Source organism: Hypomesus nipponensis, chromosome 17, assembly GCF_054491055.1.
Source record: "Hypomesus nipponensis isolate SF chromosome 17, ASM5449105v1, whole genome shotgun sequence".
NCBI classification, from domain to species: domain Eukaryota; kingdom Metazoa; phylum Chordata; class Actinopteri; order Osmeriformes; family Osmeridae; genus Hypomesus; species Hypomesus nipponensis.
Genome location: NC_140377.1, coordinates 12,465,052 through 12,488,388, shown reverse-complemented (window position 1 = coordinate 12,488,388; position 23,337 = coordinate 12,465,052). Strand labels below are relative to the sequence as shown.

Sequence of the window (23,337 nt, the reverse complement as noted above, 5' to 3'; positions counted from 1 at the left end):
GTGGAGGGGGGTCCTCGGGACACGTACCTGCACCATGCTGCTGATGACCATGGGCAGCATGTTGAGGGGGAAGCGCAGGATGTTGAAGAGTGCCAGAGACACAAAGGCCTTCTGGGCGTCCAGCACATTCTTCTCGTCAATCAGCACGTACACGGTGAAGGTAGAGAGAGCCACCTACAGGTACGGATGGGATTAGGAAAATGGTGCTTGAGGAGCAAAAAGTCAACCGATTACAACATTGTCAGTATTTTGGGTGTGTGGGAGTGTGCACATGTCGTGTTTGTGTGTGTAAGTAGTGCGTGAGCAAATCCATGTGAGTAGTGTGTGTATGCGTGTGTAAACCCTCACTCACCAGAAATGGGGCGCAGACCCAGGTGAAGGTGGACACGGCGCCCAGGTAGGCCGTCTTTTTGAGGACGCGCAGCTCGCTCTCCCGGATGGCCGACACCTTGTCCTTGAAGGCCAGTTCCCAGGCGTACAGCTTCAATACCTTGATCCCATTCAGCACTTCGTTCATCAGCTTGATTCGGTTGTCTTTGCTCTTCATCTGGGCTACCTGCTCCTCGTTACCGGAGAAACACAGGTTGGCACACTGGAGTATGCTTCAGAGTAATCTAAAGTAATATGCTGAAGTAGGCATAGTAGAGCAGTGGTCAGAATCGGGTGTGTTGGAGCAGGGAAATATCTAAAACATGGAGGACAGTGGGCTCTGAGGACCAGGGTTGAAGACCACTGCTGTAGAGTACACTCGAGTATGATTTTGAATGCAAAGCAGACTATCAAATACTAGACTACACTTAAGAGTAATAAGTGAACACTAGTGGCGATTACATCAGCACCATGTGTTCATCGTTTTGTGTAGAATGTAATTAAAGTTGATTTAAATATCGAGAAAGCAATTTGGTTAAAAGACACAGGGTGAAGACATGAACCATTATGAAAAATGGCTCACAACAACAACAAATACATACACATCCTTTCGGCTTAGCTCTGAGAGTGTGGGAAAATAAAAAGGGGTAAGGTGGTCAAGCAGAAAAGGGTCTGACCTGGTACGTTTTAGTCTTCATGGCGATAACAGCATTGATTGGTACCATCAGAACCATCACTGCTACTCCAGCTAGAACAGAAGGACCCAGGTTCTACAGCAGAGACAAGTCATAAAATAATACTGAGGGGTCAATAAAATACAGAATAAGAAAGGCAAAAAAAATTGTAAACGTGTATCAATTTGTTAAGCAAGACTTTCTGGCAAACCTGAAGCTCTATAGATGATATTTATTACAAACAGATCAAAGAGCATTCTAATGGAGACTAGTGCACTAACGTGCTAGCTAGGGCTAAGGCTATGGTACCATGGCATTGTTGAGAGTGTGGTACCTGCCAGAGGAAGTAGAGGGCAAGGATGACCTGCAATGGGGCCGACCATATCATGTTGATGTAAGTGATGAGGTCCATGAAGCGCTGGGCGTCCACAGACATCAGGTTGACAATCTCACCCACCGTGGAGGTGCGCCGAGCCGCATTACTGATCACCAGGGCCTGATGAATTAATGGTCAGAGATGGGTTTTGGAAGAGCTTGTGTGGTACTGTGATGATAAATAGTGTAGCTACTCAAACTCAAAGATGGTTGTTGTAGGCCTTCTGACCTGTTGTTCTGGATACGCCATAATAGGGTGTGCTCAAGCCTTCCGCGAGCACAACCATTGTTCTCTTTTATATATATTCTAGTGCTGTCAAACAATTTTAATTGCAAATAATTAATTTTGCATTAATGTCATAATTAACTCGCGATTAATCGCACATGTTTATATATTCTAAATGTCCATTGATTTCTTTTTGTCCCATTATTTTCTCATTTTAATGCTCTTATCAACATGAAAAAGTGGATCGGATTGCTTAGTGCAGAGGTGTCAAACATACAGCCCGCAGGCCAAAACTGGCCCGCCAGATGGTTCAATACGGCCCACGAGACGACGTCAAAAAAAAAAGAAAAAAAGGAACAGATTCCAAATTTGTTCAGCAGAGGTCGCACTGACAAAACGAGAGATCCTGAAGTAACCAGCACGTGACAGCAACGCTCCCAGAATGCGCTAACTGGCAATCTTGCCTTATCGTTATTAAGCTGTTTGTCAACATTAGCCTAACGAGGAACACTGTCGCAGATACAATTTCAGATCTCTCGGCAGACGTGGACAGCCAAATTAATCACAAAGTCAAGGCATTTGTTGCATTTTCGGTTGCAATTGATGAGAGCACTGATATTACAGATGTTGCTCAACTGGCCATATTCATTCGTGGTGTTGATGAGACTTTGACAGTCACCGAGGAGTTCCTTGGGTTGGTACCTATGACGGATACTACAACAGCGGATGACATTATTAGCTCTCTCGTTGGAGCGCTGTAAAGGGTCGGAGTGGACTGGACCCGTGCCGTCAGCCTGGCTACAGATGGTGCGCCATCAATGATCGGGAGAAAAGCAGGCGTTGTGCCAAAATTCAAAGAGAAAGAATAGGCCGCAAATGGAGGACAAGATTTTTGGACATTTCATTGTATTTTGCACCAGGAAGCATTGTGTTGCAAATCATTCAAAATGGATCATGTCATGGTGGTTGTCCGCACTGTTAATTTCATCTGAGCAAGAGGTCTGAATCACCATCGGTTGGACAGTCTTCTCAGTGAAAAAGACATTATGCATGGCTTGCCATACCGAAGTACGGTGGTTAAGCCGAGGTGCCGTGCTGAAGCGGTTCTTTGAGCTACAAGAGGAAATTGGACAGTTCATGGAGAAAAAAGGCAAACCAGTGAAGGAACTTAAATGCCCAGAATGGGTGCAGGATCTTGCCTTCATGGTGGATATTACAGAGCACCTGAATAATCTTAACAAATTGTTGCAGGGCCGCAAAAAAGTTGTCACTCTGGGAGACACAACTATCTAGCGGTGACACCGCTCATTTCCCTTGTCTAAGAGATGTGCGTGACACCGGACTTAATGCTGACATGGATCAATACAAAGACAAGATTACAGGATTGCTGCGGGAGTTTGAGCGACTGTTTCAGGTCTTCGGTGAACTTGAGACAGAATTTGCAGTTTTTCGCTCGCCATTCACAGTCAAGGGTTCTGATCTGCCCGCTGACATCCAACTCGAAATAATTGACTTGCAGTGTAATTCAGGTATGAAGGACAAATTTGCCTCGGTGGGCTTGAACACATTTTATCAGTATCTCTTGCCAGGGTACCCCAAATTAACAGCCCTGGCTGCAAAGGTTTTATGCATGTTTGGGACTACCTATCTTTGTGAACAGGTTTTCTCTGTAATGAACGTCAATAAAACAAAGCTGCGCTTAAGGCTAACACAAGCACTTAAATGACATTATGAAATTGGCTGCTGCTCAAGATTTGACACCTGATATTGATGCAATCGTGAAGGCTAAAAGATGCCAAGTTTCAGGAGCAGCCGGTGGCTGCAGTAGGTAGGCCGCAGTGAGAGAAAGAGAGGGGAGGGGGTTAAACAGCGAGTAAGTCCAATTCCTGTAATGCTCTTTAAGAGACGTTTTGCACTCTGAAGAATAAAGTTCTGTGAAAAATAACATTTACTGTGGTAATGTAATATTTAAAGACCATGAACATTGTGCAGTATAATATCAGACAGCAGCTTCAGCACAAAATAGTTTGGTCTGGTGTAACACTATTGCTCATGCTATCACCTTTATGGGATTTTGAAATGTACAAATTTACAAGGCAGGGTGATAACGTTCTTCATAGCTCCCATCTTAGTTTGTGCATAGTGTGGTGAGTCAGTTCAGGTGGTCAGATGTGAAAGTGTATCTACTGTACATTAAAATAAACAAATTGTTTTAATCGAAGTGAAAAGCAAATTTTTCAGTTCCATAGGCCTATCTGTGAATACATGTTTTGTACCTTTGTAGATCCACTATGATCTGTGAGATATGTAGGCTCAATGATACATTAAGGAATAATATTGAAATATTGGAGGGAAAAAAAGGGTACAAAAGGTATTTATGGGTTAATTTGCTATTATTTTACTGGCCCGACCCATTTGAGATTAGATTGCGCTGAATGTGGCCCCCAAACCAAAATGAGTTTCACACCCCTGGCTTAGTGCAAATGGTTAAAAAAAAATTGTAAACAACATTGCAATCGCCTGGCTTTGATGAGGGGGTGGAGAACTGCATCAGCTGTGTGCTGCGATGATAGCTCAGTTCACAACGACAAAACACACAGATCACTTTGGTCTTGTCAATGGAACCATTTGCCGACTTTTTAAAAGTACATTTTCCATTCATAATCTTATTGGCATCCATTTCGGCATGTCGGGCCCGCCATTCACTCAAAACGTAACTTTAGCCTACTACCAGAGAATGTCTAATATCCGTACTCATTAGCCGGCTCGCAAGTCGTGTGTGCCTGTTGTTTTGTTTCCAGTCTAGCTAGATCCGGTGTGCTGTTGTAGTTTTTCTAACGTCAGTATAGTTGCTGCAGCTGCATGTGAAAAAAAACAAACGTTTGCATGGCCAAAAAGAACGTTAATCGCGAGCAAAAAAAATTGACGCCGTCAAAATGGGTTTGCGTTGACGCCGTTAATAACGCGTTAAACTGACAGCACTAATATAATGCGTATTATTTAAGTGTTTCCCCTATGTTGATTTTGTCGTGGCGGCCTGCCACGGCTACATTTCTGGCGCCACGGTATCAGAAATAGGGCTGTACAAGACAGGCCGTCTATCAGCAGTGATTGTTAGAGTGCATGTCAGAGAATAGCAAGGACACGCGCTTCACAGCGCAGTTGATTGTGTGCGTCTTTGAGAACTGTAAGTCGTATAACTTATGTTTTCAATTCATTAAAGCCTCTTATTGTATTAGTGTACCGTTATTGCAAATTTAAGTTAACTGGTGATTTTCGTTGTTTGTTTCGTTCTTCCCCTGCTATCATAATTGCATGCCTGTTGATTCGATAGCGATAGCTGCCCTTGCTCACGTTTGTATTTTAGGTGCATTATTATGCTGAAGTAGTTTTAATTAATAGTGGGTATATTGTTATTATTTGCTAAAGAATGCTTAGCCTATCGAGATCAAATGAAGCCGACAGTGAACATGCTTTCGAGTACCTTGATCGATAGGCTAGGCTACTGACCATTTACAATAAGTTGTTACGTAAATTATTAATTGGCAGCATATTTCTGCCATTTAGAACATACTTTAAGTAGCCTAACTGTATTGCTTTACGGAAAATAGGACAAAAATATATGCAATATTACATTTGTTATTAGACTATTACATTAACCTACTCCAAAATCTAGGGTTAGTTGATATTAACTTTTTGAGGCTCTTGGCCTTTGGACAAATACATTTACGTTTGACTTGTCTATGCACAGAAGTCACTTGACCCCGATACCGTTAAATAGCCTGACCAAGTGATTAGCAAAACTAGCCGGGCTCACGGAGGTCGCTTTCTCAGGCAAATGACAAATGAAACGGTCTTGGTTAAAGAAATCCGAGATGCTGGCTAACTTCATCAGGATCGTATCTACATTAGGCAGTCCTCCCTGACGTTTCTGGTGTAGAATGGAGTGAAATACAACATTGTGCACACTGCTCGTGAGCGAGTCTGACTAATGTAAATATGAGTAGTGATGGGGGAAACAAAGCTTTCCAAAGCAACAAGCTATTTGATAGCCTGGCTGCCAGCCCAACTTCGCCCCGCCCACAACAAAATTTGGTCGGTAAGTTGGGTCTGGAGGTCTCGTATTGGGAACAATTATATAAAACCAGGATCTGGGCGGACCAATGAAATTGCCAGGGCGGGCTTTATACGATGATGGACAGATGATCAACAGTAACGTAATCAACAATGTCACAAAAGAGCCCTTGGGTTGAATTTGTTTTCAACAAACAACATATTGCGTTGCTCTGATTGGTTGTAGGTCTATCCAATTGAGCGAAGAGACATTTGTTTTACGAGTTGGATTGAAACACGCCCCATAGTCACAGCCCAACGGAGAGTTCAGACTCATATTCTGACTAGAATTAGGAGTATGACGTCAGGCTAGCTATTTGACACAATTGTCTCGAAAAAGTATCGCTTTTTCGAAGCGTTCAATACATCTTCTCCATAGGGACATCTGCTGGTCAGTTTATGGTATGGCGATTCTATCAAGCGAAAGAAAGGAATCAAGTGACGTCAAGTTCTCGAGACGTCAGTCTCACAATCGTCAGTGACAACTTGATAAAGGTTATGTGACAAATGTTTCGATTTGCAATTGTCAAAAATTTTATCATATATCTTGTTGTATTATAAACAACGTAACGTCTTTGCTACTTTACATTTATAACATTTATTTTTAGGTGATTATAACATTTACACGAAAAAGTTCAATTGAGTATGGCCTCATGGTAAGAGCGCAGCCCATCACTCAGACATAGTAATCAGCATCAAGTATATGCTAATTTAATACATTATTATATGATAATGTAAGCTAGCGGTTAAGGTTTTGGGACATGCTTTTGTAACCGGGAAAGGGACGGCCACATTTGTATGTCACATGGGCCCATGTGAACATAGGCTATGTGCTTGTGTACTATGTACTATCTCATATCTGTATCTATCTCTGTCTATGAATGTATTCTATAGCGTCTGTAAATAGGCCTGTCTCCTCTCTATAACCTACGAATATTAGTGATTTCTGATGTCTTTTTAAGTGTTTGAATAAAATGCTGTGTGTCTCAGCTGCTCGTGTGACGTCCGAAGCTTTGGACGTCACTTCGACACTGATCACGTGTTTTTTGCCAATTTGAAGCCACGCTCGACACATTTATGTCGGTACCAATTGTTTTGAAAGGTCGATACCGCTTTGTGACCACGGTATCGAGAGTAACACCACTAGATACCTAATGTTGTATTTCAGTCAGACTCAGGCTAACGTCAAAACAGTAACGGGGACGCAGTCTCACTCAGATTGGCAGTTTAAACAAATCACAAAAATAATCGGACCAGCTGGCTAAAAGCAGAATTCCCATATCTCTTGAAAGCTGCCCTGCTCGACTTTTTAGATGTAGAATTGACTGAAAAACTGTACAATTATTAACTTTGTGACATGACGTGAAGACATGGTTGCCGCTCGACTATGCGGTCTGTACCGGGCGACATTCTCACTCAAATTTCAAGACTTTCGTGACCCAAATCAAAATTCTGATGCGACAGATCAATGGGTAATCGCTTTCTCTCTTGAAGGGTATCCTCAGAGCCGCCGCTCCCATAACGCGCACTACGCGCTGCGCGTAAGGAACCAAGTCCTGAGGGGGCACCAAAAAATAAGACAACTGAAAAATCCTCATAGTTATAATTATAATGCCAAAATTATTTCAGTATAGAAATATAAGGCACCTTTTAGGCATGTATATCACAAAACAGGCAGAACAAGAGATATTTAATTGTTCAAAAAAAGTTAAGATGGTGCCCCCCCTTGTGCTTGTTCATTGTTTGTATCCGCGAGCACGTTTCCAGGCAACTTTTCTTGACGTAAGCAAATAAATGGGCTGCTAGTTTACCCATTTCGGATTAGTTTCAATCTTTGCAAAAATCAGGAAAAATTCTTCTATGAAAAAAAGCTAGTAGTATGAGCCAGGTTCGAGAATCAAACAAAATCTTTTGGGGGAGATAGTTTTCGATATGTTGACAAGAGTTAATAGAATAAAAACGACCGGACGAGTCGGGTAGAAAATCGGAAATGCAATACCACCTACATCCACCAGGGCTGTTGCCTTAAGCCGAGAGTCGAGGGGTGGGGGCTTGATTGGGATTTACGTTCCTTTGCACGGTTTAAGAGGTTACAAGGTTTTTGTGGCAAAAAGTGCCTTGTGTGCACAAAGGGAACTCAGTGCTAGCCTTATGTCACAACGTCAGCACATGTTAGCAATGACGCATAGATACGACGTGCATAGATGTGCTAGTAAGGCCGAATCCCAATACTCCCCCTTACCCCTTCCCCCTTACCCCTTCCCCCTTACCCCTTCCCCCTTACCCCTTCCCCCTTCCCCCTTATCCCTTCCCCTTACCCCTTACCCCTTACCCCTTACCCCTTCCCCTTACCCCTTAGTTTACCCCTAGCCCTTGGCCCTCTAAATTGAGGCCGCCATTGTTGCCGGTCGCGCAGTATTAACATAGCCCTAAGTTTCAAGTAAGCTCCAGATCTTACTAGGTTTTCTAAAACTGGTTGTTCCCATCCTTGATTGTGATTGGCTATATTGCATTCCATGCCGTTGTAAAATCCAGCATAAACTCACAGGTTGTCCTCATAACATTCTTTAACATTCCATATTACTGCACATCGAATATTTCAAATTGAAAAAGACGGTAAAGATGTCCATCTGGCTGTTGCGTGGCAACGATTTATGTAGGAACTATACTTTGTAGTAGCAGAAGAATGAAGGTTTATTATTTAACTATTTAGTTTCTAATTGTTTTTATTGATGAAACCATATCAAATATTTGTAGTAACAGTTTTAGAAAAGCAATAATCCCTGCGAGTCGTGGTTTATGCTGATTTTAGAACAGGTAAGGGGGTTTTCGGCACTCCGCTTCGCGTCGTGCTTAACAACTCCCCTTACCTGTTCTAAAATTAGCTAAACCACGGCCTCTTGGGGCTTATTGCTTAATTAAGGGGTGTATACCCCTTAGTCTTAGCCCTACCCCTAGCTCAAAAACAGTATTGGGACACTAGCTCTCACGGGAACGCGCAAAACTAAGGGTAAGGGTAAGGGGGAGTATTGGGATTCGGGCTATGACTGTTGAACAGCAAGTATCGTATCGTGCCGTGGTGTACTAACAGCATAATACATTTAAGCAATTCAAGACTTACATGTACAGTAAGTAATGTCACATTAAATAATGTATTTAAACTCAAGCTTGTGTGGTGCGTTGCTGTCTTCAATACCACAGCCTAAACGTTTTCAATCGTTTGTGATAACGGCTAACATGCCCAGCACTAGCACTAATTAGCTTGCCATAGGCATTTGTCATAGAGACAGATGATGGGAAATTGTCTCGTTTTCGGTCATTTAATCCGTTCAACCTCATAATCTGTTTCCATATAGTTGAAATGTAGGCCTATATCTAGCAACTACCCCACAACTTCCCCAGAAATTGTACCCTCTCTAGTTTAAGAATACGAGTGAAAACAAGCTCAGGTACGATTAGCAAAAATGAATCCCCTTACAAAAAAGAAGTATATTACAGTTTTTCTCCATTGCTTTGGCTCAATTCTTGAAACAGAAATTACATTCTCAAAGCTCCACGTGCATTTTGCAAAATAGCCTATATGGTTCAGCGCAACTACATAGATCACCTTCAAAAGGTCATATCTCACCCAAAACAAACTCATGCTTCAAAATCAAATCATTTTCTCATATAAATAGTCAGTGCCCCCAAAATGAAAAGTTCCTTCTCAATTGCTTTGGGTCATCTCTCGAGAAAAAAGAGAACATTCTCAAACCTTTAAATACATTTGCCAAAATAACCCAGATGGTTCAGCAAAACACCATAGAACACCTGCAAAGGGTCATCTCTTTCCTAAAACAGACAACTTATCAGTCAAAACTAAATCCTTTTCTCATCCAAATAATCAGTGCCCCCAAAATGAAGTCCCTTTGGCATTGTGTAAACACTGCTGGTTAAAATGTTTAGATGTTTTATCAGTATGGCAGTGAACCTTAGAAATATCCCTTATGTGCACTGTGCTACAGTTACTGTAGTAGATGTTTTCTTTCCAGAATACAATGTGTCTCAATCTACATTTACATTTAGCCAAAGCGACTTCCAAGAGAGCTTTACAAGAGTGCATAGGTCACTGATCATAACAACGCAATAGCCCCAAACATTTCGGGTAACCAAAACATGAAGCATACATTTTGAAAAACCCAAATACAGTAAGTGCCAAAGAGAAGAACCATAACAGCATGTAGCCAAACAAGTTACAACTAAACAACATGAACCTCAAAAGTGCAAACGTGTACCTGTAGAAAAGCAAGCAACAATACTGTAATGTATGCTTCATGTTTTGGCTAACCACGATGTTATCTCGTTGTTTAGGATCATTGACCTATGCACTTTTGTAAAGCTCTCTCTTGGAAGTCGCTTTGGATAAAAGCTAAATGAATATATGTCAAATGTAAATGTGTATCAAACAGAAAAAAGATTACAGTAATTCAAAAGTAGCCTACAAGGTTTTACATCACATATTGCACTTACACTGCCATGGAAATTGTTACTGTAATTGCCATACATCATGGTTACTGTAACAGGAAATGTGTACAGCACAATATACTGTCATACAACAAGCAAATCAAAACTAACTATGTATAACCTACACTAGTAGTATGAGTAACCACAGTAAGTTTCAGGCAAGTGACACTTTCCTAGTCAGAGTTAGCAGGGGGTGCATTACAGTAAACCTGGCATGAAATGCACCTCCTCTATTGTCTGTTCTGTATATCCCAGCATCAAATGATTCCTATTGTACACAGAAGGGACTAGTATGAGTAACCATGGTACTTTTCAGGCATGTGACCCCTTCCTAGTCCGAGTTACAGAGGGTGCATTTCATGGCGAGAAGGAAACACATACAGTAAGAAAGTAAAGCAAAGCTGGAGTTTCACTAGTTGTCGTCCTCACTCTCCTGCTCATCCTCGACAAATGTAAGAAAGTGAGGCCTTACTAAACCAGCCAAGACTGGGAATGTGGGTGACTACACCATTCTCTGAAATGGCAGCACAAACAGTGATGTTTCCCCCGAGCTGGCCTGGGACAAGTCTATATATTTGATGGACGCATTGCTGCATTGCTCCTGTCAGCTAACTAAACTTACTGTGTGATTGGTGATAGGATGTGTCCCCTTGTTTTGTAAAGTTCTAGTTGCACCTGACGATGACTGTAAGCAGATGATCCAAGAGATCCATATTACAGTATATACCATGATGTTTTTCATGGTATTATGTGCCTGAAAGATTTTGACAGTGGAGTGAACTATTGTGCAGGTGATGATGTACACAGGGAAATTATGCCAATATGTTTTGCAGAGAACAACCACTTGACTGAGAAGCAGCAGTCAGTTTAGACCAGCAAGATGTTTTCAATTGATAGTTGGCCTAATTGAAGGCAATTATACCTAACCTGTATATGTATTTATTCATTGTCTAATTATTCATGTCTAGGAAAATCTATTATGCATTGCACATTGAATCTTTCTTGGTTTTGAAGCTTAAACCTTAATTACTTCCAAAACATTTTGATGCCCTATACTCTTACACTAATAATTATCAATTGGAGTATTAATAGAAAAAAAAGCTACTTGAGAAAGAAGCAGGCATTATGCATTGAAATGCAGTGAAAAAATTAAGATTGCGTGGCTCATTGGCTGGTCAATTCACATGATGCAAGGCGGTAAATAGTGTTAAAATTTGCTGATAAATTTACCGTTTGTTCGGAATACAAATGTGACTTAATGAATTTCGTTTTTTAAATGTATCTGCCTAGAATGTAGTGTTTTGATGCGTGGTTTTTGTCATTGTTGTGCTGGTTTACCATTGTAACCATAAGTTAAATGTATGTTACGTTTGATCAGAAGAGCTGGATTTTTACGACATGAGTGTATACACAGTAATTACCTTCTTACAACTACTAATCTGCAGTGTCACTTGGCGAGGGCCCACATTCTCATCAAGTGACGCAAGATTGGCAGAGTGTGAGGGGCCCTTAAACATTTAAATATATTAGTAAATCGTAGTAAATGGACATTTATTAAGTTCACTTCTTGAAGTACTTAGTATTAATTAAACATTAATTGAAAGTGCACTTGTAAGTATTCCAAAGTTTACTTTGAGGTACTTAAGGAAGTATACTTCATGAACTGAAAGTGCACTACACAGGTTACTTTAGAGTATTCAAAGGTATACCTTGAAGTATTTTAGAAAGTATACTTCATAAACTAAAAGTGTACTACACAGGCTACTTTACAGTATTCAAAAGTAAACCTCAAATACACTATAAGTGTACTTTAAAGTGTACTACATGACTTAAAGTGGGCCAATTCAGTTTACTTGGTACAAAAAATAGTATATAAATAAATACACTGCTAGTATGCTTTAAGTACCAGTTGGATTAAAGCGTCTGCTTCATGATATTATTACTTTGTGTGTGTGTACCTTCCGGTAAACGGCCCCCACAATAGCGGTTCGCAGGCGCATGCCAGTGACAAAGCACACGTGGAAGTACTTCTGCAGGATTAGTGTCTGCACGCATGTGCACACAAACAGCAGCGCGGTGTAGAAGTAGCCCTGCCAGGAAGGGGCACTGGAGTCGTTCACATAGCGGATCAGGAGCCTGGGGGAAGGAAAGGTAGGGAGGGATGGGTGAAATGGAGTGGGGGAGAAAGGAAGGGAAGGGCAGAGAAGTGTCTGAGAGTCTCATCAGGGAACAGGCTGCTTAGGTAACAGGAGAGAAGTGGCAAACACAACCAAAGAGGATGAGAGAACAAAAAGTGGGTTCTGGGAAAGGAAAGAAAGAGGTCAAAGAAAGTGAAAGAGGTAGAGAGAAAGAAAGACAGAAGGCTAGAAAGAATGAAGCATAGGCCACTCCACATTGTTTTTTAAAACACAGTACAATCTCTCTAACAACCGACATCACTAGGGCTGACCTGTTTATCAAAACTAGCTTTAACTGGGACTGCTAGCTCCTGCCTGCATGCACTTATTAGCTTGGCTCTCTTTACCAGAGGGAGCTGCTCAACTATCCAGCTGGGCTTGAGAAAACACACGTGAGGACAGACCTACAACACAGCGGAGGGTGCACTTAATTTACTCATTCCGGTGAGTCTAAAACCATCGGGAATGTTCATAAAGCGCATATACCTAAAGGTCAATCAAGTGCACCTTGAGGAAACAAACACTGGAGCCAGGTATTCAGCATAGGTGTGCATGAGAATGACGTGGTATTTCAGTTTGGTATCGCGACAGGCCTACTCTGCCGCTTTCAGAGCATTTGTTACAAGAGGCACGGCAAGGGGTACAGGTAGAGAGAGTGAGAAAGTAGATAGAAGAATAGAGGGGAGGAGAGACTGAGCTGAACAAAAAGAAAAAGTAGGAGGAAAAAAAACTTGGGGGACAAAAGAGAAGCTTTACCTGAGGATTTCAGGGCCGACAAACATGAGGATGTCCTGAATGATCTTGTAGAGGGAGGAGATAAGAAAGTAGGGGCCAAAGGTAAGACACAGGGCCCAGAACAGCGAGGGCTCGCCTGTCTTCTGGGGGGCCTTCACAATCAGGATCTCAGACTCCTCCATGGGCCGGCCCTCTTTCTTCTCAGCCCTGGACGTTCGTTTTGGAGAGTACAGGGTCTTCTCTTCTGGCCTGGCACAGGAAAAGAGAAAAGGAGAGTTTTTGCTGGAACAGTAAAGAGCTATTGCCTAGCAGAGCATGTGACCCCAAAGGCTCCAAGGCACTCTTTCTTAAAATCTACTTATGTTGGAAGGGCTTATGCATGGCATAAGCCTGGTCTCCAGGCTCCTGACCTTTTGACCTTTTGGCACTCTGTGTTCCAGCGGTGTACAAGCTGGGGAACCACCTGCTGGGAGCGATCCTCTGAGTTCAGAGACCACAGGTCCTTCTCCTCCAGGGGACGCTTATAGCCGGTCACCATCAGCCTGGAACAGGAGAAGAGAGCAGAGAAGTGGGCCATGGTGGAAAGAATACAAGGAAGAAAGAAAAGGGGTGAGGAAACAAGTGGAAAGGGAGAGAAAAAGACAAAACAGGGGTGTATTATAGAGCCATAACAACTAACAAGAGCCCAAGAGGGAAACTTGTCGGCACTTCAGGTCCTCCTGACTCCTCCACTCATCTGTCTATTAACCATTGGCCATTTGACCATTGCCCCACCAGTCTGTTCTTGATGCCCATTGACTGAAGCCCTCCACACCCTGGTTCCCGTTGGCTGATGTAACTTACCTAGTGATCCACCAGAAGCTTATTCTGGACAGGAAGGAGGCCCCAGCTTCAGGACAGGGATTCTGCAGTCCACACATTCACACTGAATTAGAACATCCAAAACACTGTAAAAAGACTACCATTACCTATGTTAAATCAGTACATGGAAGCTTAAATACAGTGGCAGTTTGGAAATATCTTATCTTTTTACATGTTTTTCTCATTGATCTTCTAATAGACTGTTTGTAGAGTTAAGAGGTCAACTACTTACTGGCTATCGATGTGTGGAAAATGTATTTGCTAGATACTGTACTGATAAGAGATAAAACGTTATCTCAGTGTCTAAACAAGGTAAGCAATGGCTAGAAACAACTAGACAAGGCAAACATCATTGTAGCCATTCTGTTCACACAGATTGATACAATATGACACAAACGGTGCATTGCCCCCCCATCCATTCTCTCCATGCACAAAGTGCCAGTTTATACACTTGACATGTGTTCATTACAACACTCAATGTATTGAACAGTGTGCATCAAAACACATATGAGCAGAAAACACACAGTGTGCATTTATAAAAACAGCGTGCAATGAAACACAATGGAACAGACTATTTTTTTTGCTCTACTAAAAATACCTCAGTGATCTAGAAAAAGGAGAGAAAGATGGAGACAGTGAGGGAGACAGAGTGAGAGACAGAGTGAGAAAGAGAGACAGATAGACAGACTGACCGAAAGATATATGGAGGCGGACTCACTGTGTCTTTAACGGTCTGGCAGAAGAGGGGGGGCTGGTCAGACAGGCTGGACAGCAGCAGGGAGAGGAGCAGCAGGGTGTAGTATGTGTAGAAGGTTGTGTATCTGAACACACACAGGGTGGATGGCTGCACGCAGGACACATGCACACAGACACACTTTAGTTTACAATGTTTCCTATTTACGTTACAGGACAATGGAACTCAATTGAAACTAGAGAGGGTACAATTTCTGGGAAAATTGTGTTTCTGGGGAAATTGTGAGGTGTGCTTGCGTCGGTTGCAAATGGGTTATGTATATCTGAGTCCATACATTCGTAGATGTAGGCATACATTTCAACTATATGGAAACAGATGAGGTCAAACAAGACAGAATTTCCCTTCATCTGTCCATGTCAGAACTGCTTATGGCAAGCTAACTAGTGGTAGTGCAGGGCCATTTTCACAAACGATTGACATAAAGTTTAGGCTGTGGCATTGAAGACAGCGACGCACCACACAAGCTTGAGTTTAAATACATTATTTAATGTGACAAATGTCTGATATTGCTAGTACACCTCAATACTTGCGGAACAGTCTTACTAGCATGTCACCACGTGGTATTTATGCATCGTTTGCTAACGTATGCTGACGTTGTGACGTTAAGCACTTTTTGCCACAAAATCTTAATTCAAGCCTAAACCATGCAACAGAATGTAAATCCCATGAGAAGCAACACAATCGGGACCAACACGGACATTTTGAAACCGACGTTGTCTATGTCTATAATAATAAATATGAGAGAACAATGGGTATGCTCGCCGAAAGCTTGAGCACACCCAATTAGACTGCAGACAGAATGGAATAAGTTGGGTCCTCAAAAGGTCTGCAGTACACAGGCCAAGGGCAATAGGATTATTTTTTGCTTGGGGGAGAGCTTCATTGAGTTGATTCCGTATCATTAAATGCCACTCATTCTTAAGGCAAACTTTTCTTCAGAACATGCCAGCTCGAATATTGATTTCCTGTGCAAACCTAACCCATAACCAGCCGGACCACTGGCGGCCTGTACGCCCGCTTGCTCACCTCTTGAAGTGCCTGTAGGACCTTGGACCTGAAGGTGACCGTGGCACACAGGACAGCCACCAGCCAGAAGTTGAGCATCACCCCTGACGACTGAACCCCTTTTATCCTCTCGTACTGGGTCAGAAAAGTAGCCAGAAGCTGTGGAATGCACACGAGCACACACACGCACACACAAATCCACATGCAAATACAGTATACACAAAAGGATATGCACTCACAGACAACAAAACACAACACATTTACAAAACACACAACAAAAGCATCCATTCATTTGTATAACTGGCATTTTTTCCTAATAGTTAAGCAACATACTATTAAAGAGTGATTAAAAATCAAAAGGCCCTAATACCTGGCACTCATTGGCATTGTGTATGTGTGTAGAGGGGGGGGAGTCTCGGGCATATTACCATGGTGATGCCAAGCATGGTGGGGCTGACCAGATACACAGGTGCAAGGGCACTGTTACCATAGGTTCTTTCCCAGAAAGAGTAAAAAACATCTGCCCAGCAGACAATCCACAGCAGAAAGCCAACTGCCTAGAGGTAGTGGGCAGGAAGAAAGAGATCAATCAAATCTATATTTTCTATAAAACAGGCCTCAGGTTGTTGGGATGTTTACAGACACATTTGCAGACAGGTCTTTGTTTTCCACATCGCACAGAAATGTCTGCAAAAAGTATGTTTCTGTGTGTGTGTCTGTGTGTCTTAGAGAAGAGAGGAAGAGAGAGTGAGAGTAGTGTTGTCACAAAAAACGGTAATCCGGTACAAAGTTGGTACTCAAACCAAAAAAAACTGTACAATACCAGAGTAACAGTAGTACCGAGTAGAGGGTCTACCAGGTATGCATGCAGTCAGACGCTGACAAGCACGGTTTTGCCAAAGAAATCTCGCTAGAAGTCGATAGTGGCTCTCTGAAAAGTTGCTGGATTTGTCGCTGGATTATATTTTTTGTCACTAGGGAAGGCAAAAAGTTGCTAAATCTAGTACAAAGTTGTTCGATTGGCAACACTGGACCAACAGCTAATGCTGCAGGGGCTCCACTAATAGTTTTCAACAATAAAGGTGGAAGAGCCACGTATGGAAATACTTTGGGTGTGAAGCAAATGACAATGAGAACATCATCAACCAGAAACCAATTTGCAAACATCAAATCATTTGGCTACTGCAAATGCAACAGGCCTACCTAATCAGGGTGTCTACAGGTATAAACAAGTTAAATTTAAGACCTTTTAATACCACTTCTAAATGAAATTTAAGATCAAACTTACAATGTAAATACAAATCAAAAGTGGAAATATACAGTAATCTTTCCAAATAAACACACTGATGTCTGTTCAAAATGAACAGTATAACAAAATGACAATAATCGGTTGAGTTTAAGAACATTGACTAAATGTGTGTAATTGCTCAGGGGTCAGATGGCATTGTTGGCTCTGGATCTCCTATTGTAACATCCACCGTTGTAGCGTAGACATTGTTGCTAGCGATGGAAATGTTGGAGCAAAAACTAGCACTTGCAGACTTCTGGCGTGCCCTTCGTAGTCTGTGTTTTTTTGCTCTGCACGTGCGATTCCATCGCTCTGATCCCCATTGTCCAAAGTTTGACATTTTTCCGACACGCAGTTTACTTCATAACATTGAAATTATAATTTAATAGACGTGAATAGTGCAAATTTGCATTGTAATGGCAATTTTTGACATAGTTACAATATCTATGTTTCTTTAAGTGGTAAAAAGTAAGTTCCTTTGTTATAGACAGAAACTGAGGTTCTGTGATGTGGTTTACTCTGTAGAAGGGACACTCAGATTGTCTTAAGGTATTTATGGTGTTGTTTTAAGATGCCTAACTAAGATCCAGAGGGTCTTAGTTAGGCTTGGGGGTTGGGCAGAGCTGACCTGACCTGATCTTTTGGCCAAGGAGATGGCCAAGCCAGGCATCCTGTTTGTAGAAACTAGAAACTGCATCAACATGGGACACTGGTTTTATTATCCTAAAGTGTCACTGACCAGTGCTGACCAATCATGGTGACCGCTGTATTGATTTATTATTAACATCTGGTATCTGTTCATATAAGGGAGCCTTTCCTTATTGTCCGGTATCACTCTTGCGAACGATTTGTGTGGATAGCACCTCCTTTGTAATGACTGATCAACAAAGCTTTGTTTAATCATATGCAATTGTATAATCTAAATAAATTGTATTAAAACCATATCCTTTGACTATTCAGATCCACACAGTGCCACTCGAATTCTTCCATAACATTTGGTGGCCTAGTACGGGAATCCTCGTCTGCTCAGCGTACTTCGGACAGTCTCCCTCCGACGGTGACCTGATCAGTCCGGTAAAGCCGCCTAAACCTCAGTCCTCAAATTGACAGGAGACAACGGGGCCGTTTTGGGGGTGCTTGGCTGATTGCGTTGTGGCTGACGCAGGATTCAAAAGAACTGGTGAGATATTATTTTTGGTCACTGTGTGATATTGAATATTCTAAATATGGTGATAGGCTATTGTCAATAATTCGAGTAATTGGGCAGTGGTCAGAGGAACAGTGTCCTGTACGTGTTGAGTCGTACGAATTAATAAGGTAAGGTTGTTGAACCTATCTTTTACGTGAGAGTCGTAAGAAAAAGATCTGCAGAGTGTGTTTGACGAAACAACACAGAGGGAGAAAAACTCACATGTGATATTGTGTTGTGTGTTAGAATATTTGGGTTTGCGATAGTTTGAGAAGTTGTATTGGCATCGGTGGTCATGACAGTTCTTATTTATTAACGTGGCCTAAACGTGATTCCAGAGAGTAAAGTATACTAGTGAGGTAATCAGCTGAGTGGTTTTTTTGGGGAGGGTTTGAGTCCATGAAATTGGTGAAACACAAAAAGTTAGGAAGTATCCTGAGGGATTTTCAGAATAAAGGTTTGAGTTGACACGCGTTTTTTTTGTTTTAGTTGCAAGTTATGTTTTTTGAGGTTAAAAGAAGTATGGGTAGTAATTAATGGTGTCAACATAAAAGCTATATCTACAAATTACAAAAATAAAACATTTTTTAAAAATTGGGGGGGGTTTGAACGTTTGTAATTTACGATTGTAGGCTATTCGGTAAGGGTATATGTTAATCGACAAGTTGTGAAGTCGGAATTTGAGTTTTAGAAAAGGAAAGCGATAATTTTGTTAAATCTTTATGTTCCTTCGTTGGTTATTGTTGGTTCAATGTGTTTAAATGTGGATTGTAATTCAAAAATGAATAGGGCTAAAAATGGTCTGGAGGCAGAATTAACCTGTCCAAACATCGATTACATGAAGCAAAAGTATGGTAACGATAGTTTAGTGCAAATGTGGATTGATATGTGGATTTCAGAGTGTGGGGTCATTTTGTTGTGAAATTATCAAAAGCTTGTGCAGAGTGAAATTGTTACACAAATTGGAAAATAATAGATGTAAGCCTGATTAGAACAGAATGTGGGGAATTTTTCATCTATTTCCACACAGATTCACGATTCAAATTTTCTGGCTGTACCGCAAACCGCAGCCTGGAGGGGTTTTGCGCCAGGATGCACAAGCGCATGAGGTTCGGCTGGCAAAGAGAGAACAAACTACTAACTTCATGTCAGATATTTGTCTTACGATACGGGTGTCTGACAGACGGTTAAATGTAGGATCCTGGAATTAGATTCCCGCAAAGATTGCGGTTTGTGCTTTGACTTGCATTATTACTTATACAAAATATACAAAAGAAGGAGAAGTTACAGTCCTCTCCGGTACAAAAGGGTTTGAGTCCCTGAATGAGTTTTTGTGTTTGGAATGAAGAATGTTATAGGCTTAGGTGGTATTGCCTCTGTCTCAGGGGACAGCTCTGAGTTATTGATCAAAGTGAATGTAGAACATGTTGAAATGTGGTTGGAAAACATGCAGGAAAGCCAAAGACACAAAGTTATGCCAACAGAATTAGATAGGAATGGTCAATCTATGTTGAGCACAAAATGCGTGGTTTAACCGCGGGTATGGACGTGAATGTCCGAAAATGTGTCATCACTGTTAAAAGTTTTCTGGAAATTGGGGGCGAACTCTCGCAAGTCAGAGGGCCTCGTGAATGGAAGTTGAGTTCCAAACTGGTGAGGTACAATGTTGACACAAGTACACAGATTAAACGCTTGGGAGAGAACTTGTTATATCCTCTTCAGATTCTTATAGATGTTTATCGGTTATGACATTGTTGGTATGAGGAGACACTTGTTATATTGTTTTACAACTTTGTGTTAACCGTTCAATATTTGATGTTAGATTTTACATCTGTCTGATTTGTTTTGAGGATGGAGACAGTCTGTTTTTGAAAGTGCTAATGTTAATTCTTTGGCTGAATTCTCCATTTGAAAAAAGGCGCATGCGCTTGAGTCTAACAGCTCATTTTGCCTGCAGTGGCCCACAATGAGTGATTAAAAAAAAGACACTCATCTGAAAGATAATTTGACGTTGAAAATAAAAATGTATTGGTCCGAAAACAGATGTGTGTTTCTGTTTCTTTGTCGAAGTTAAGAAAATATTGCCATACTTTTGATTTCGAAATCATGTACAGACCAATTTTCTATCTTATGAGCTTGATTCGATATTGGATCGAACCGTAGGCTGTTGCCTTGCTGTGGAAGAAATTTAGATTTCCTGTGTGCTTACATTATTCACTAATCAAGAGAACTAGTCATTGGATACTAGTTAGTATGTTCTCATGTAAGCTTGCTATTAATAAGAGTAGATTGTGTATGTGTCAGGGTTAATCGATGTTTGAGATCAGGAGAAAGTACTGGCTAAATGGTCCTTGTCATGACTACAAGGAGAGCTCCAACTATGAACTCTGTAGTTTGAGTGGTCATGTGTTGGGAGCTGTGAATCTCTTTCTCTGAGACTGTTGTAACGTCATTACTGCCTGACTGTCACTATCTATGTTTACATTCTTGTGCCCTATAAAAGATGGTCCTCTGTCCTTCAGAGCGGAGAGAGACTTGATTGAGACCTAAGCCTGGTGTTGTGTTGTCATTTATTGTCAGAGGTCTGGTTTTCTCTCCCAATCTGCAGATTGATAAATACTAAATCCAGAACAACTGAACTTAGTCACTCCGTTTATGAAGAGACGGACAAAACACTTTCTTCATCACTGCTAAATTTCGGTTCTTGGGTCAGATAAAGGCCAGTTTTGGCAACGAAAGTGATATTCATTTTAAGAATTACAATCCCAGGTTATTGAAACGTTTATGGAAAGTCTTAATGTGTTCAAACGGAAATTTCAGTTTATGTTGTTAAGGAATATTTTTTGTTTAGGCCTACGTATTGAATTTATCTGGAAATGTTGCTTTGGTTTTGTGTTATGTGAATGAGGTTACTGTAATGTTTACATTTGATTTCAATACGTGCATACTGGTGATTGACATGGAAGCAATCAATGGTTTTTATTTTCATTTGTGTGGGAAGTTCACAGATGTGATGGTTATTTAAAGAAATATGTAAAGGGTTATGAAGATGTGATTAGAAAGGTTTATATGATTTTAGTTCCGTTTTAGGCCAGTCTGTTGAACAAAGTCTGTTACAAATTGTTAGGGTAGCTTTGGGATCTGAGAGGAAAAGATCCAAGCTGTGACTTTGTTAGCTAGCTAATGGCTAACGGTGTAAAACGTGGAGAAAGTGCATTTTGCTTTGTCCCGAGACTGAGGAGATTCCAGGAAGTTGCATTTGCAACCGTGGTAACGACATCTGTACCAGAGAATGTCTAATATAGAGAGAACTGCCACTCTCGGGAAACTTCCGGGTTCTGAACTGGTTGAAGTTCCATGTGAGGGCGCTAACGAGCGAGTGCAGAATGAATGGAGGTCTATGGAGCGGTACCCCTCAAAATCCACTTTTCTCAGGATATCATTTTTTGTCTAGTAATTTGAATTCTGAATTCGAAAGGGGAGGCAAAAATAATACACACTGCTGGCTGTTACATTGTTTTAAAGTCGCCTTTCTGTTCTAAAAAGCTTTTGAAAATGTAATTGACTTCATACACGTCGTACGACCAGAGCTACTGCTTTACGGCAAGCTCTGGTCACTTACTTTTTTCTCTCAGGACATCGACAACACAGCTGACAGGTTAGGCTCTCCCTGTCAATACACATGCAAGAAAGAGTTTTGGCTTGCTAATGTTGCTAATGCTCTGACATTCTGATTCCGCTTCGGATGCCATCAAGCGGGAGCTCTGGTCGTATCAGTCCTTCACTAACCAATCAGCATTCATTAGCAGAATGCTTGCGTGTTATGGGCAACAATGACTCACCCTGTAAGAAATGGACATAAGTACTCGTTCATTCAACTTTCGACCTATAATCCATGTTGAACATGCAAAAACTACAATCAAATCGGAGATTTCTCAACGACAATCAGGCGAAAGAGACAAATTTAGCCGTTTAGCTCCATAGACTCCCATTCAACATGCACTCGCTCGCGATCACCCCCAGTGGAACTTTGGTGGAACTGCAGCCAAATTCGGTACAATGGGGCTTAATAGGGAGTGGCAAGGCTCTCCTTAAACAGGCTCTGTTTGTACCTAACAAACTTACAGACAGACTCAACAGCAATGGCGGCAGGTACAGGCTAGTAAAGGTATTGCAGCTTGACATGTAAGCGCACGACGCATGCACAGACGTAAATTGAGAAATTTACAAAGACGCAAATTTACAGTAATAGATGAATTTGGAGGGAGTTTTACATACTGATTTGGTTGCTTTTGAAAAATGTTAGGTGATGAGTATTTTAATACATTCTTTAACAAGGTTTTTTTTGTTTGAGTACATTTTAGGCCAACATGAGTTTCAGAAATTCCGAGGAAAGGGACAAGAGTCCTGTTACGTTGAAGTTTTACAATGGTGATCCCAGAGGGTGTAATTCTGCATAATTATGTGAGTATTTATGGCGAGAGATGTGTTCGTTTGCATGAATTCGAAGTTAGGTGGTTAACAAATGCATGATCAACATTTGTTGTAATTCCTAGCCAAACAGGGAGGCTTTTTGAAGCCTTTCCGACCAGAAATTGTATTTATAAGCGGCACATCTATGATGTGTGACGGTATTCAATAAAAATGCAGAAGTTGAACCCCTAAATTGTTTCTAATACAATTGGAAGAGTTAAACAAGAACGGAATTAAGTAAATAGAAGGTTAACGCCAACCAGCTGTGTTGTCAAAAGAAGAAGAAAAAAAGGGTTTTGCTTTGTCCCATAGAGCGTTGTTTGATTCGAGTTTGAAATGGGCACTGATAGAAACAATATGATTGAGTTGAGTTCTTCGAGTAAAAACTAAAGGGTAATTGAGAAAGTGAGAAGTGCTACATTAAAAATATTCAAGTTAAATATTTTCATTTGGGTCCGCGAAAATTTGAAATTTGAGATCCGTGCATTACGCAAGCTAAGGGTGTTATGGCTGGTAAATATTCAAAGGAGTATTCTGTATTACATGGTTTGATAAGACTTTTGAGAAGTTAAAGAATAAGTTTTTGTTTTATGGG

The 23,337-nt window shown here is 41.2% G+C and overlaps 1 protein-coding gene across 3 annotated transcripts in view; it reads right to left on the bottom strand.

Annotated features, from left to right (window-relative positions):
• Window positions 1-23,337, bottom strand: part of abcc1 (ATP binding cassette subfamily C member 1 (ABCC1 blood group)) — a 121,678-nt gene that overhangs the window by 83,513 nt on the left and 14,828 nt on the right. For all 3 annotated transcript variants that reach the window (XM_084677105.1, XM_084677106.1, XM_084677107.1), the window contains exons 3-13: window positions 16,221-16,349; window positions 15,814-15,951; window positions 14,752-14,877; window positions 14,016-14,077; window positions 13,583-13,714; window positions 13,194-13,421; window positions 12,219-12,396; window positions 1,378-1,539; window positions 1,047-1,139; window positions 353-556; window positions 28-174 (exon numbers count right to left, since the gene is read on the bottom strand). In XM_084677105.1, coding sequence (XP_084533231.1) covers window positions 28-174; window positions 353-556; window positions 1,047-1,139; window positions 1,378-1,539; window positions 12,219-12,396; window positions 13,194-13,421; window positions 13,583-13,714; window positions 14,016-14,077; window positions 14,752-14,877; window positions 15,814-15,951; window positions 16,221-16,349 — 1,599 coding nt within the window. The remainder of the gene's footprint in view (window positions 1-27; window positions 175-352; window positions 557-1,046; window positions 1,140-1,377; window positions 1,540-12,218; window positions 12,397-13,193; window positions 13,422-13,582; window positions 13,715-14,015; window positions 14,078-14,751; window positions 14,878-15,813; window positions 15,952-16,220; window positions 16,350-23,337) is intronic.